Here is a 15,353-nt window from a genome sequence, read left to right as displayed (position 1 = left end):
TGCCTTGAATATTTTTTTTAGAGCCTCTTATAAAATGGGTTAAAGTTATTATTCTAACCCTAGGTCTAAAATAGTAAATAATAGCTATATCTCAGAAAGTTTTAAACTGTCAAGAGGAGTAAAACAAGGTTGTCCACTATTGGCATATCTATTTATTATTGCCCTCGAGATGTTAGCTGTTCAAATCTGTGGCTTAAAAACAAAGTTGTCATCGTACGCTGATGATTCATGCTTTTTTTAAACCACAATTAGAATCCCTCCACAGCCTCATAGAGGATCTATTAAAACCAAATTATGATAAATGTACTGAATTACTTATTGGATCACTAAAAAATGCAACTTTTACGTTACTGTGTAGTTTACCAAAAAAAAAGGTCTGACGGGCATGTGGACATACTCGGTATACAAATCCCGAAAGAAAGAAATGATCTCAGTCCAATAAATTTTTATAGAATGTTAGCAAAAATATATAAGATCTTGCTACCATGGAAAGGAAAATACCTGTCTATTTGTGGAACAATCTCCCTGATGAACTACTTAGTCATATTACAGTTTACCTATTTGCTTATGGTTTTGCATACACCTAGTGACCTGCTTTTTACATTATGTGAATAAAAAATATTCCATTTTATTTGAAATGGCAAGCCAGACAAAATTAAAAGGGCCTATTTATATAACAAATATGAATTCAGAGGGCAGGAATGATTAAATATGAAAACATTAGACCTCTCACTAAAGGCATCAGTCATACAAAAGTTATACTTAAATCCTAAATGGTTCTCTATTAAATTGGTAGGAATGTCTCACACCATGTTCAAGAATGACCTTTATTCAGATTACAGCTGCTCACTTTCAGTTGTTTGAAAATGAAATCATCTCCAAAATATCATTTTTTTAAAGCCTTAGAAAGTTGGTTGCAATTTCAGTTTAATCCATCTGAAAAGACAAAACAAATAATACAACAAATATTGTGGTTAAACTCAAGTATACTAATTGATAAAAAAAAACATATTTTTTGATTCAAGTTCCTCGGTGTCCACATCACCTAAGGAATTATCATGGTCCACACACACCAACACAGTCTGGAAGGGGACACGACAGCAGCTCTTCCCCCTCAGGAGGATGAAAAGACTTGGCATGGGCCCCCAGATCCTCAAAAATTCTACAGCTGCACCATTGAGAGCATCTTGAGTGGCTGCTTTACCGCTTTACCACTTGGTATGGCAACTGCTTGGCATAGAAGTTGCTGGGGCCAAGCTCCCTGCCATCCAGGACCTCTATACCAGGCGGTGTCAGAGAAAGGCTCTCAAATTTGTCAAAGACTCCAACCACCCAAGTCATAGACTGTTCTCTCTGCTACCTCATGGCAAGCGGTATCTATGCACCAACTCTGAAAAGGACCACAGCTTCTATCCCCAAGCCATAAGACATCTAAATAGTTAGTTTGGGTAGCTAGTGGTTAACCGTTTAACTATCTGCATTGACCCTTTTTTGCACTAAATCTTTTGACTCATTACATACGCTGCTTCTACTGCTTATTATCTACCCTGTTGCCTAGTCACTTTATCCATAATTATATAAGGGATAATCAAATCAAATATTTTTATAAAGCCCTTCGTACATCAGCTGATATCTCAAAGTGCTGTACAGAAACCCAGCCTAAAACCCCAAACAGCAAGCAATGCAGGTGTAGAAGCATGCAGGTGTAGCAACACTTCCGCCACGCTGACCGTCAACACGGGTCCCCTCAGGGTTGTGTGCGTAGTACCCGCCTGTACACCCTGTTCACCAACAATTGCGTAGCCACGCATGACTCTAACACAATCATTCAATTTTCCGATGACATGACGGTGGTAGGCCTAATCACAGATGATGATGAGACAGCGTACAGGGAGGTGGTCAGAGATCTGGCAGCGTGGTGCCAGGATAAGGGATGCTTACTGTATAAGGGATGTTTTTGTTACATGCAGTACATTTCTGTTCCTGTCAATATCAGATTTAAAACCATAATAGTACATTGCCGTATATATCCTACTTTATACTTTACAAACATACATTTTAGTTCTGTAGGTGTCCACATATGTATATAGCAGACAAAACAGTTTAAAATCTATAGGTTTATCAAACGGGTAAGGGATTATCAATTCAGAGAAAATGGATTAAGTATGAGTAAATTGTATTTTAATAAATGAGAAGGCAGTCATATCAAAAGTAATGTGAGCATTGCATTGTGAAAGCAAGTTTTCTATATGAACATGTATTGATTGCAATGTGGATTTACCACATAAGCGGTTACCACATACTTGTAAAAAAGCGATTGAAAAAATGGTATTATGAGTAACATAATCTGATTTTATCATTTAGGAAATTATGGACAATAATCATTGAAAATGGAGGAAAATACAATATATTGTCATTTTTTAAAAACAAATGTTATTCTAGGTGACACAACATTGACAATAGATTAGGTCTATTGTAGATTAGGTCAATAGATTAGATCTACTGTACATGTGTTGTAGTACACTTAGTTAACCCAGGGGATTGTGGGATTGACATACTGTTGTGTGCCATAATGAAACAAAGATTTGTGCTATAAAAATAAGCAATTAATTCTTTCATATCGAACTGTTGGATGATTAGATTGTACTGGTGAGCACAACTAGCACTAGCCACAGGCTGTTTGGTTTTGTGTGGCACAGGCCACACACACATGCGACAGCATTTGGCAATTCACCAGTGCACCTATGTTCTTAAACTCTTGGAAGGGTACTCAGATTTAGCAGATTTAAAAAACAAATGGCAACAAATTTGGGATTATTTGACGTAATGCGACTGTTGACCCATCTAACTGGGCCTGTCCACATGTCTTTGGTCCGACTAATCCAGGTTTTCATCTCTTGCTGTTTTCGATCTTTAAGTCCTTATGCCAGTGCTTTGTGACTTAGTGGCCTCCTGATATTAGCATTGTATTTATTTTCTACAGAAGATTATTTGATGCAGAGTTTGTTGTTTTTAGTAAGTTTTTTTCCTTCAGTTGCTGCTACTTGCTTCGTCGCTGCTGTTTTGTTTTTTGAAAGGTCAACATTTTGGTTGTGCTTTTCCACTGCTATTTTTGTTTATTTGAGAGGCCTTTCATTTTCTATTAGTCATGAATCCATTGAAGCTTTTAAAAATGCATGAAGGATTCAAAGGTATGCAATTATGTTGGTTTCCTGTGTTTTTCCGGATTTACAGTGGGTGGATTTATGTAAATAACATGCAAGTAATTAACACTGAATAACTTCTACTTTTACTTTTCTCTCACACAGGCTTGAGGTTTTTAAGGGCGTTAAGGTTGATACAGTTCTCAGAAATCTTACAGTTTTTGAACATATTAAAAACAAGGTAAGTGCATTATTATTTGCTCCAACTTCACTGTATTCAATTTCAGTCAAATTTGGTGTGTACTAATTCTAGTTAGTAGGATTCAAAGCATTTGCATGCACTATGTTATGACAATGTTTGTAATTCTGTATATGTGATGAATATTAATACATTTACAATTATACAATACGCTCACAGGCTCTTCTAATACTGTGACATTTTAATGTACAGTAGCTACTGCAAATAGTTAAATATAGAACCTTCTCTCAATTTAAAAAAAATAATTATTGGAAACTAGTCAGCTGAGCTTGGCCTACTTTCAGTCTGGGTGGATTACTTGGGAACAGTTTGGTTTATTGCTGTCATATTTGGGGAATGAAAGAAGTTACCATATTATACTGTACTTCTGTGATAACAAGTAAATCATTTTTGTCACTTTTCAAAACTGAAATGGTAACATGTTAGGTATTGTTCTTTAGGATGTATAACATATCCTATATTCAATTTAATTTTGATATTTGTCACTGGAATTCCAAATTGTGCACATTTACTGCTCTTTGAAACCTATTGGACAGCATGCCACATGATGAATTCTACAATTTACCCCACTGCTTAGAATTAAAGCTTGTGATGCACAGATGTCAGAAAGAGCTTATAGCTCAACATTTTTTTTGAATAATCCCCAGACTCGTTTACTGTAATGGAGGTAAGGCCAGAACAGAACACACAGTACATGAACGGCCAGAACAATGCAAGTCACTGTAACATTACAGTTAACTAAATATACAGTTAACTGACAAAATTAAGGAAACACTTGAGTAAATGAGGCTTCTGGCGACTCTGTTATGGTGTGGGGTATATTCTCCTGGCATGGTTCACTCAACCCCTTACAGCAGCATTTTCAAAACTCGGTCCTCAAGTTTATTTCTCCAAACACTACACAACTGATTGAAATTATCAAAAATGGATGCTTAGTTGATTATTTCAATTAGCTGCGTAGTGGTAGGGCAAAAACCAAAGCGTGTACCCCTGGGGTCCCAAGGACCGAGTTTGGGAAACCCTGCCTTAGAGGGCAAGGTAAACGTCAATAAACCTATGGTGAATCATTTCTATCCTGATGGGAGTGGCCTCTTCCAGGATGACAATGACCCCATCCACAGGGCAAGGGGGGTCACTGAATGGTTTGATGAGCCTGAAAACGACGTAAACCATATGCCATGGCTGTCTCAGTCACCAGATCTCAACCCAATTGAACACTTATGGGAGATTCAGGAGTGGTGCCTGAGATGGCGGTTTCCATCACCAAAACACCAAATGATGGAAATTCTCATGGAAGTACTGTATGGTGTTGCATCCCAATAACAGAGTTCCAGATGTAGAATCTATGCCAAGGTGCATTGAAGCTGTTCTGGTTCAATGGGCCCAATGCCTTATTAACACACTTTATGTTGGTGTTTCCTTTATTTTGGAATATACCTGTATATACCTTAGGAACATTTGTATTCACAGTTGATTCTGTATTGAAAAGTTAACGGCCATGAAAGCAAGTTTGTCATTAGTTTAACATTTAGGATTTTGAAATATTATTCCCAAAAACATTTTTACCAAGTTTTTGTTTTGTTGCTGTTACATAATATTGTAGGCTGAGCAGCTCAGACTGTAACCAGTTATCATCCATTATCCCAAAGGATGTTCTTCGGACAAAATCACAATTAGGCACTTATACAGCAATAACTACTTTGTGATATGTAATGTTTTGGCACTGTTTTGACATAATAGTTCAAGTTCAATTATTCATTGTGTTATCAAAAGGGCATCTTTTACTGGTGTTCTTCTTTTGAACTCACACAAGGCAGGTCTTTTGGTGTTGAACACTAGCATTGTTAATTGATATTGTCTGGCTCTCTTGTTTTCAATAGCAATTCCATAAAACTGGTGAACTTATGTTCAATCTTCATAAGTACATGGCTAACAGCGGCAGGCTTCATACATCTGGTAAGTCACAGAGAGCCATAAAGGTAAAACAGAAGGACTAAGTACTGTATTATGGTAAATACTGTGTCTCTGACACATATAAGAGTGTCGTGTCTTTGGCTATGCCGGATTAAGTGATATGACATGCTATTTTATAAAATCCTTTCTCCGTAATTGATATTACCTGATTGAGCTAATCATGTAAATGTAATTAACTAGAAAGTCGGAGCACCACAAAATAATATTTATAGAGCTGTTCTCTTCCGAATAAACCTAGTAATAGGACCTAGTAATATTTTACATCAATAGCAGTCAATATTAATCGTCACCTTATTTCAGTCTCATCTGAAAGTTGTTATCTTCATGAACCCTGGCTAACAAGTTGAATCAGCAATACAAAATTGGGTTTAATTATTTATTTACTAAATATCTAACTAATCACACAGAATGGATCATACCTTGATTACAAATGATGTCATAAAGGAAAACGTCCCTGGCGGACAGAACAGATATGACAGCTGGTTACACAAAGAAAAAGGGGGGTTGGGTTTAGGTGAAACAGCGGGAAGACTGAAGAACAAAGGGAGAAGCGATGTCTCTATCGTAAATACAGGATCTTATGCATTCTAAATTAATATAATAATATAATAATATATGCCATTTAGCAGACGCTTTTATCCAAAGCGACTTACAGTCATGTGTGCATACATTCTACGTATGGGTGGTCCCGGGGATCGAACCCACTACCCTGGCGTTACAAGCGCCATGCTCTACCGCCTATTTGGAAAAGGAAAATGCAATTAATATTTACTCTGAGCTACTCTTCAATAGGTTGGTGGTAGATGGAAGGCTGTGTTACCCAATAGAGTCCTTTGTCCTTTGAAGAGTGTCTCTGGTGATACTCTGTCCTCTCCTAGCCCAGTTTACAGCGGCCATTGTTAACTCAACGGCTAGGAGGTATCACTTCTGTAGCGAATAAGAGTTCACAGTTCATACCATTCGCAACCAAAGCTCATGCTGAGGTTGGCTTAGTTCTGTAGCTATTATCTGAACCCTTCTGACATCGGATCGTCATCCTAATGTACCCGGAACAGCAAGTTATATTGTCGTCAACGCTTTATATAGGAAGGGAGAGGAGGGCGTATTTCATAGTTTATAACCAATGTCTCTTCACGTGGGTGGGCCACTGAGTCGGGCCTAATTCACTCATGAAAACCCAGTTCTCACATTTTATAAGCTGAAATCACATTTCATCCCCTCCCAAATAATTTCATAATCAAACATTTAAATTGCACAACAATTCCATGTGAATCTGATAATGTGAATCTGATAATGTGATAATGTGTAGACTTTCCACTGTACCATTTGTCATCCTATCATTGATGAGGATGTATCAGATGACAACAGAACTGACATCATATTCATTAAGTACCAACGCATATGTTCACCTGGTTGGATTACCAAAATAGGGTTCATTTCCACCCACCTTCTGATGTTTCCAGAATCTCTCTTTTCAAGAGTCTCTCTGTAGAGTCAAGACAGAGGGAAGGGAGAAAGGTATTTATGGGGGGGTCATAAACCTTACCCACCGGCCAACGTCATGACAACAGATAGGTGGACATAATGTTAAGTAAAGCATTGTACAACCTAGCCCCTACAAAGTATTCCTCACTTGATGGATGATATAATGGAATTTTCGGGTCTGTTTTTAAATGAGCAGGACCACTAAATGGTAGCATGGTAATTGCTTCTGAAAATGTGAAGTGGACGTGTCCAAAATCTGTCTTGGCTACTACTTACTAAAACTGCATACTGTGTACTAATCGTACTACATACTATTTGGAACGTATTGTTAAGTAAAAACGAGTGCAGTAAGCAAACAAATATCAGCATACTTGGCTCATCCTACTGAGAATGCGGCATCTAATGCGCAAATTGCGTTGATTCCTGACATTTGTTCATTTTGCTACAGCACGTACCCATAACTGATAGTCACCCGTTGTCAGACACATGTGGGCGATTCTATTCCTCAAATTTACTAAATGAAAAACTGAAATGAGTATGACATCCTGGCATTTAAACCATACTACATTTTCTACATTTCACATACTATAAAACTGTTTTCACATACCCAAAATGCCTACTATTTAGAGTACAAGTATGGGTATTCGGAGTCGGCTATTGAGTAAGTATGTAAGCAAGTCAGTAAGTTGTAATACAATGCTCTTCATGTTCCTCTCTGTCAATATCCGTTATTGTGACCTCTGTTCTAGGTGGAAAACTCAGGGGATCCTTGGGAAAACTTCCAAAATTCCCAGTCACTTTCCTACTGGGAATGTGTCTACTTACTCATGGTTACTATGTCCACTGTGGGCTATGGAGACGTGTATGCAAAAACCACCCTGGGACGACTTTTCATGGTCTTCTTCATCCTTGGTGGTTTGGTAAAAATCCTTCTCTTATTTAATTTACTCCTAACCCGCTTCAGTCCTTCATCCATACGATCACACCTGCAATCATCATGATTCATGTCCCTGCTGCTGCTACCAACAGCTGGAAAGTCTTTGCACTTCAATGCCTGTTAAAATCAAAGCTCCATTGTTGTCTTGTAGTTGTTTTTTTGTGGCAGTTTGTTACCCATGGCAGTTTATTGTCAAATGTATTATTATTTGTAAGTATTATACGCATATAATATTTATTATATAATAATTGTACTGTAGGTATATACATGTATATTTATTATTATTATTTAGTTTTATTGTATTTCTATATTTTTCAAACCGAGTAAGATTTGTTTTCTAATGGTTCGCAACGTTAACTAAAGTAATGTGCGGTTTCAGGTGACCCAATCCTTCCCCTTCCCCAAATTCCAACAAACACAGTGAAAGGAGTGATCTATAGACCAGCTTGATGATTAACATGACACAACAGTGTATGCCACTAACACCCATTGATACACAACAGTCAGTTAGCATGATATGCAACCAAAACCATTGAACTTTTAATATGTTCATTTGACTTGATCATTTGTCTTTGGGGTAACAATGGAAGAAGGCTTAGTTTGTACATTAGTACAGTACTACTACAGTAGTTCGGAGGTTCAAGGGTTGCTGAAAGTCCTCTATTATCCTTCATCTCTGGACATTGTACCTGAGTATTATCAGAGTGACATTAACAATATGACGCATCGTTATATTATATAGTTTATATAAATGTATACAATATATAAGTTGTATATACTGTCAAGTCAAATGTCAGTATGCACAAGGCTTCAAATCTATAGGATTGACATAATTCAGGTAATTTTTCAGCAATTTAATGAATTGATCCAATTTGCAGCTATGTTACATTGGGTTGTACTATTCAAATCAACCTGGCATAAGTGTTTGTTGGACAAAACATGGCATATAAGGGTTTTTTCTTCCTTTTTCTTACTTTAAACATTTTTTTTTCAATCACAGCTTGGCATACAGATATAGTCAACTGTCATTTTTTCCTGCTTTTTTCCTAAATAAATATCCGTAAAAGCTGGTTAAGTTAAATATTTCCTGTCATTTTTTTCTTCTTCATTGCTTATCATACTTTTTCCAAATCTGAATATGATAACCTTTACATCATTTCAGATTGTGTTATACCTTTTACTGTAGTAAATCTAACTTTGTCTGAGTGTACAAAACACTAAGAATGCCTTCCTAATATTGAGTTGCACCCCCCCTTTGACCTCAGAATAGCCTCAATTTGTCAGGGAATGGGCTCTACAAGGTGTCCAAAGTGTTCCACTGGGATGCTCAGCCTGGTCTCATAGACTAGATGTAACATAGTAAATGTAAATCTGAGACATATGGTTACGTAAAAACAGATGGTTACTTAAGGCAAAAATGAAAGTAGGTTGTGAGTTCAAATCTCATCATGGAAAACCTTAGCATTTTAGCTAATTAGCAACTTTTCAACTACATACTACTTTTTATCTACTTTGCATGTTAGCAAACCCTTCCCTTAAACCTAACCTTAACCGTTTTAGCTAACTACCTAACCTTAACCCAAAAACCATAACCCCTAGCCTAGCTAACGTTAGCCAGCTACCTAACATCAGCCACCTAGCTAGAATTTGTAACATATCATATGTTTTGGAAATTCATAACATATCATAGGAATTGGGTGACGGACATCCACAAATTAATACATACCATACGAAACGTAATATATCATACTATTATACAGAATAATACAAAATGCTCTGACACCAGGTTGGGATGCTGGCCCATGTTCACTCCAATGCTTCCCATAGTTGTGTCATGTTGCCTGGATGTCCTTTCAGTGGTGTAACTTTCGTGATACACATGGGAAAATGTTATGTGTGAAAAACCCAGCAGCGTTGCAGTTCTTGACACAAACCAGTGGGCCTGGCACATACTACCACATAATACCCCGTTCAAATTGTCTCAATGCTTATAAATCCATCTTTAACCTGTCTCCTCCCCTTCATCTACACTGATTGAAGTGGATTTAACACAAAGGACATCAATAAGGGATCATAGCTTTCACCTGGATTCACCTGGTCAGTCTATGTCATGGAAAAAGCAGGTGTTCCTAATATTTTGTGCACTCAGTGTGTAACCTACTGTATCCAGACAAACCCTTTTTTAAAAACATTTTCTATTCAATTTTTTTTTCTCTTAATTTTTCTATAAAATACATAATTTTACGGATATCTTTTAAGCAAAAATAGACGCACAGCTCTCTCTTTTGCGTATCTTTTTTTTAGTATTTTCTTCTGTCTCCTATCTTCTCCTTAGGCCATGTTTGCGAGCTACGTCCCTGAAATCATAGAGTTAATAGGAAACCGCAAGAAATATGGTGGTTCCTATAGTGCGGTTAATGGGAGAAAGTAAGTATTACTGGGAGGCTCTACTGCCTCTGCCGCAGTAGAACCATCCTCTGCATGCCCTTTTCTTTTTTCTGTTCCATGCATGTAGGCCATGTTTGCTCGCTACGTGCCAGAAATTGCTGCTCTCATCCTTAATCGGAAGAAATACGGAGGGAGTTATAACTCAACACGAGGCAGAAAGTAAGTCAAACAAATATACAAAACAAAAATGATTCTAAAAAGTGTGGTTTTGGTGTGACTACTCGTCCCCCTCTCCTAAAGTGGGGTACCAGTAATTATCCAGAAATGATTGATATTAATACTTTTATACATTTTGGGGAAAAAAGTCATACTGGTGACTGGAGAGCTTGGCCATGAAAGCTTACGCTATTGCTTTGTACTGGTATTTGTGTGCTAGCTGTCATTGCTTCTTAAAATGAATACATGTTTTTTTGTGATGTGTCAAATGTATTATTTGCTATACTGTATGCTTGAGTGTTTTACTTGCTTATTTACTAGAACACTTACATGTTTGTGTCTGTGTTTTGTGTTTGCCAATCATATATGCATCTTGCCACCCAAAACAAAGTAGTTGTTTTTATTATTATCTTTTTTTACAGTAAAGTCAAGACTGATTGCAGCTATAGCTGTAGTACCTTTATAGTATTTCAAAATAAATGTTGAACATTATGTCTTATATCTTGGTGACAGAGATGATGTCATAGAAAATACTACACAATAGCAAAAGAGTGTCCTAAGAGACTACAAGAAGGGATTACCTGCAGTTAAATAACCAGCTATTTTAAATATAATTCTCTTCCAGATCATTTGAAATGCGGTTACCTATTACATCTGCTTCGTCCATGTTCCTCGCATGCTTTTAGTTAGTTATCTTTTAGCCTTTTATATTTAGCCTTTCATTTCCTGTTTTTTCTCTTCTGGATTATCTATTTTTTGTCTGGTACCACCAGTTCATTTCATTTTCCAAGCCCTGCTACATTCCTGGCCTTAATCTTCAGTCAGACCTACAACCTTAGGCCCAAACACAAAATCAATGCATGGATCACACTGAAATTCAAGTTAAAAACATGTTTCTTAAGGTACAATAGGATTCTGCCCTAAATCCTGCTTCCACCCTCTGAACAAACTTTGATTTCTCGCTTTTAGAATTTGGTTTTGTTTACTTTGTTCTGTTGAATCTTTTTACTTGGATTTAGTCTCTATAACTTTGTTTTGGCCATTTAGTCCCTCTTTCCTTCTGCATGCTGATGTATCTGTATTTCTGTTTCAAGTGATTCATATCATGTCTCAGTTTCACTGTCAATACATTTTAATACCTTTTCATCTACAAATATAAATATAGCATCTCTGTAAAAAAAATAAAAAATATATTTAAAGTAAATATGATACAATAATTAACAAATGTAATAATAATGATTTCACATGTACGAATTGGAAATTAATTTTTTGCATATCCCACTTCCACAGAGTGGGTTTTCCCTGGAGCAATTAGGGTTAAGTGCCTTGCTCAAGGGATTTTTCACCTAGTCGGCTTAGGGAATTGAACCAATGACCTTCCAGTTTCTGGCCCAACACTCCTAACCGCTAGGCTACATGCAGTCCCAAACTCTAATAAGATACAATATTAAAGAGGTATTTCAAAACAATGTACAGTATGTGAGTTGTCAATATGTTGTCAGTATGTTTTCCAAACCAATTGGTTTGGAAAATGCCCTTCTTAAACCCATCCTGAGTTCATCTCACGATCCTGCATGTACTATGCTGTAGCAGAGATACAGTCTGTCGGAAAACTTCCCTCACGTGGAGGCAAGATGTCTCTAGCTAAAGATAAGCTCTTTCCTGGATTGTACAATGTAGTAATCACATCATAATCTCCAACAAAGGACACTCATCCTTTTTAATCTGTTACTGGGAATCCAGAACATGCTCAGCTCTATGATCCTCTCCTGTCCTTCAGGCACCACATAGGACTAAAGAGCTCTTACTGACACCTGTTCACATAAAAAACTCTGTTCATCACAGAACATGTACAAACCAGGGAGAATTATGTATTTTGGGGAGGAAGTTAACAATGCGCTGGCAGTGTTCATTTTCTACACAGAAACCAGATTTTTGAGGTCCTTTTTTATTGACTATACTGTGGTGTGGACAGTGTGGACAATACTTTTTTGTCAGATCCAATTTATAATTTCATTTTATTTTCAGAATCAAGAAGGAATGTGACACTGACATCTATCAGTAGTTTATCAGCGTCTTTATTTTGGCTGCAGCATTTAGCAAACCATAGCTTAAATCTTATGACTATTCCTGGATCTTATTTCCTGTAGGCACATCGTGGTCTGTGGTCATATAACACTTGAAAGTGTGTCCAACTTCCTTAAAGACTTCCTACACAAGGACAGGGATGATGTCAATGTAGAAATTGTTTTTCTCCATAAGTAAGTGTACCATGTTTTTTCCTTACACTTTACAGGCCAGTTTCCAGGACCCAGATTAAGCCTAGTTCTGGACTAAAAAACATACTCAATGGGAAATTGAAAGTGTGTTTAATTCCACAACTATGTTTAATCTGGGTCTGGAAAAATGGCCCCAAAACTCATAACAATACTGAGTGTTTCAGAGAAGGAAAGGCGATAGCAGCTCCCAAAAATGACTCCCAACAACCTTTCGGGAACTGCCACCACCTTTCCTTTTTTTGGAATACTCAGACTCTACAATGACTATATCCTAAAAAGCACCCAGATCCATGGAAACCGTTGGTAGCGCTGGGCCTGCCCGGCACACCAGCATACTACTTATAGCAATACATTAGAATAAATTACATTTCAAATACTACACAATAAATTGCACTTTGATTTGCTGAGGAGACAAGACCTCACTCAGCCCCCTAACATTAACACATAGGTCGCTCTCCTGTCTGTCCCAGTACTAAACCGAATCTTGAGGTGAAGTGGAGGCCATGGTTAACATTAACAAACTCTACTTTGTGTCCCAGTATTTCCCCTAATCTTGAGCTGGAAGCCTTGTTTAAACGCCACTTCACCCAGGTGGAGTTCTACCAGGGATCTGTTCTCAACCCACATGACCTGGCCAGAGTCAAGGTAACCGACCTGTTTTAATGAGTATTAACCTGACTTATTTCTTTCAGCTACTAATGGAGAAAAGGGCCTTGACAGTCCAACTCTTCAATAAGTTTTCCAGGTCCTTGTTGTATAAGAACATTTGGTCACACTTTACAATATGGTAACCTTTTATAAAGCGTTTACAAGGGTTTATATATATATATATATATATACTACCGTTCAAAAGTTTGGGGTCACGTAGAAATGTCCTTGTTTTTGAAAGAAAAGCACATTTTTTGTCCATTAAAATAACATCAAATTGATCAGAAATACAGTGTAGACATTGTTAATGTTGTAAATCACTATTGTAGCTGGAAACAGCTGATTTTAATGGAATATCTCCATAGGTGTACAGAGGCCCATTATCAGCAACCATCACTCCTGTGTTCCAATGGCATGTTGTGTTAGCTAATCCAAGTTTATCATTTTAAAAGGCTAACTGATCATTAGAAAACCCTTTTGCAGTTACGTTAGCACAGCTGAAAACTGTTGTCCTGATTAAAGAAGCAATAAAACTGGCCTTCTGTAGACAAGTTGAGTATCTGGAGCATCATCATTTGTGGGTTCGATTACAGGCTCAATATGGCCAGAAACAATGAACTTCCTTCTGAAACTCGTCAGTCTATTCTCATTCTGAGAAATGAAGGCTATTCCATGCGAGAAGTTGCAAAGAAACTGAAAATCTTGTACAGCGCTGTGTACTACTCCTTTCACAGAACAGCGCAAACTGGCCCTAAACAGAATACAAAGAGGAGTGGGAGGCCCCGGTGCACAACTGAGCAAGAGGACAAATATATTAGTGTCTAGTTTGAGAAACACATTCCTCAAATTGCCCGCAAAACACCCGTCTCAACGTCAACAGTGAAGAGGCGATTCTGGGATGCTGGCCTTCTAGGCAGAGTTGCAAAGAAAAAACCATATCTCAGAGTGGCCAATAAAAATAAAAATAAAGATGAGCAAAGAACACAGACGCTCGACAGAGGAACTCTGCCTAGTAGGTTTGTCAAAAGTTTGGACACACCTACTCGTTCAAGGGTTTTTCTTTATTTGTTCTATTTTCAACATTGTAGAATAATAGTGAAGACGTATACTTCCGATTTCAACTGTATGTGGGAACTCTTCAAGACTGTTGGAAAAGCATTCCAGGTGAAGCTGGTTGAGAGAATGCCAAGAGTGTGCAAAGCTGTCATCAAAGAAAAGGGTGGCTATCAAATATTAAATATATTTGGATTTGTTTAACACTTTTTTGGTTACTACATTATTCTATATGTGTTATTTCATAGTTTTGATACACTTAGGTTGGAGTCATTAAAACTCATTTTTCAACCACTCCACAAATTTCTAGTTTTGGCAAGTTGGTTAGGACCACTACTTTTTCCAACAATTGTTTACAGGCAGATTATTTCACTTATAATTCACTGTATCACAAGTCCAGTGGGTCAGAAGTTTACATACACTAATTTGACTGTGACTTTAAACAGCTTGGAAAATCCCTGAAAATTATGTCATGGCTTTAGAAGCTTCTGATAGGCTAATTGACATCATTTGAGTCAATTGGCGGTGTACCTGTGGATGTATTTCAATGCCTACCTTCAAACTCAGTGCCTCTTTGCTTGGCATCATGGGAAAATCCAAAGAAATCAGCCAAGACCTCACAAGTCTGCTTCATCCTTGGGAGCAATTTCTCAATGCCTGAAGGTACCACGTTCATCTGTACAAACAATAGTACACATGTCTAAACACCATGGGACCCTGCAGCCCTCATATCGCTCAGGAAGGAGTCTGTCTCCTAGAGATGAACGTGCTTTGGTGCGAAAAGTGCAAATCAATCCCAGAACAACAGCAAAAGACCTTGTGAAGATGCTGGAGGAAGCAGGTGCAAAAGTATCTATATCCACAGTAAAACAAGTCCTATATCGTCATAACCTGAAAGGCCGCTCAACAAGGAAGAAGCCACTGCTCCAAAACCACCATTAAAAAAGTCAGACTATGGTTTGCAACTGCAC

The 15,353-nt window shown here is 37.5% G+C and overlaps 1 protein-coding gene across 5 annotated transcripts in view; it reads left to right on the top strand.

Annotated features, from left to right (window-relative positions):
* Nucleotides 1-15,353, top strand: part of LOC124038495 (calcium-activated potassium channel subunit alpha-1-like) — a 235,993-nt gene that overhangs the window by 143,495 nt on the left and 77,145 nt on the right. For 4 of the 5 annotated variants that reach the window (XM_046354450.1, XM_046354453.1, XM_046354449.1 and 1 more), the window contains exons 6-11: nt 3,309-3,384; nt 5,283-5,358; nt 7,611-7,781; nt 10,134-10,225; nt 12,553-12,663; nt 13,221-13,326. In XM_046354450.1, the coding sequence (XP_046210406.1) occupies nt 3,309-3,384; nt 5,283-5,358; nt 7,611-7,781; nt 10,134-10,225; nt 12,553-12,663; nt 13,221-13,326 (632 nt within the window). Of the gene's footprint in view, nt 1-3,308; nt 3,385-5,282; nt 5,359-7,610; nt 7,782-10,133; nt 10,226-10,313; nt 10,406-12,552; nt 12,664-13,220; nt 13,327-15,353 lie in introns of all 5 variants that reach the window. The other variant, XM_046354452.1, reaches the window with a different exon arrangement.

This window comes from Oncorhynchus gorbuscha, linkage group LG06, assembly GCF_021184085.1.
Source record: "Oncorhynchus gorbuscha isolate QuinsamMale2020 ecotype Even-year linkage group LG06, OgorEven_v1.0, whole genome shotgun sequence".
Lineage (NCBI taxonomy): Eukaryota > Metazoa > Chordata > Actinopteri > Salmoniformes > Salmonidae > Oncorhynchus > Oncorhynchus gorbuscha.
Note: the sequence above shows the minus strand (reverse complement) of the source record. Positions and strands in the feature narration are given on the sequence as shown.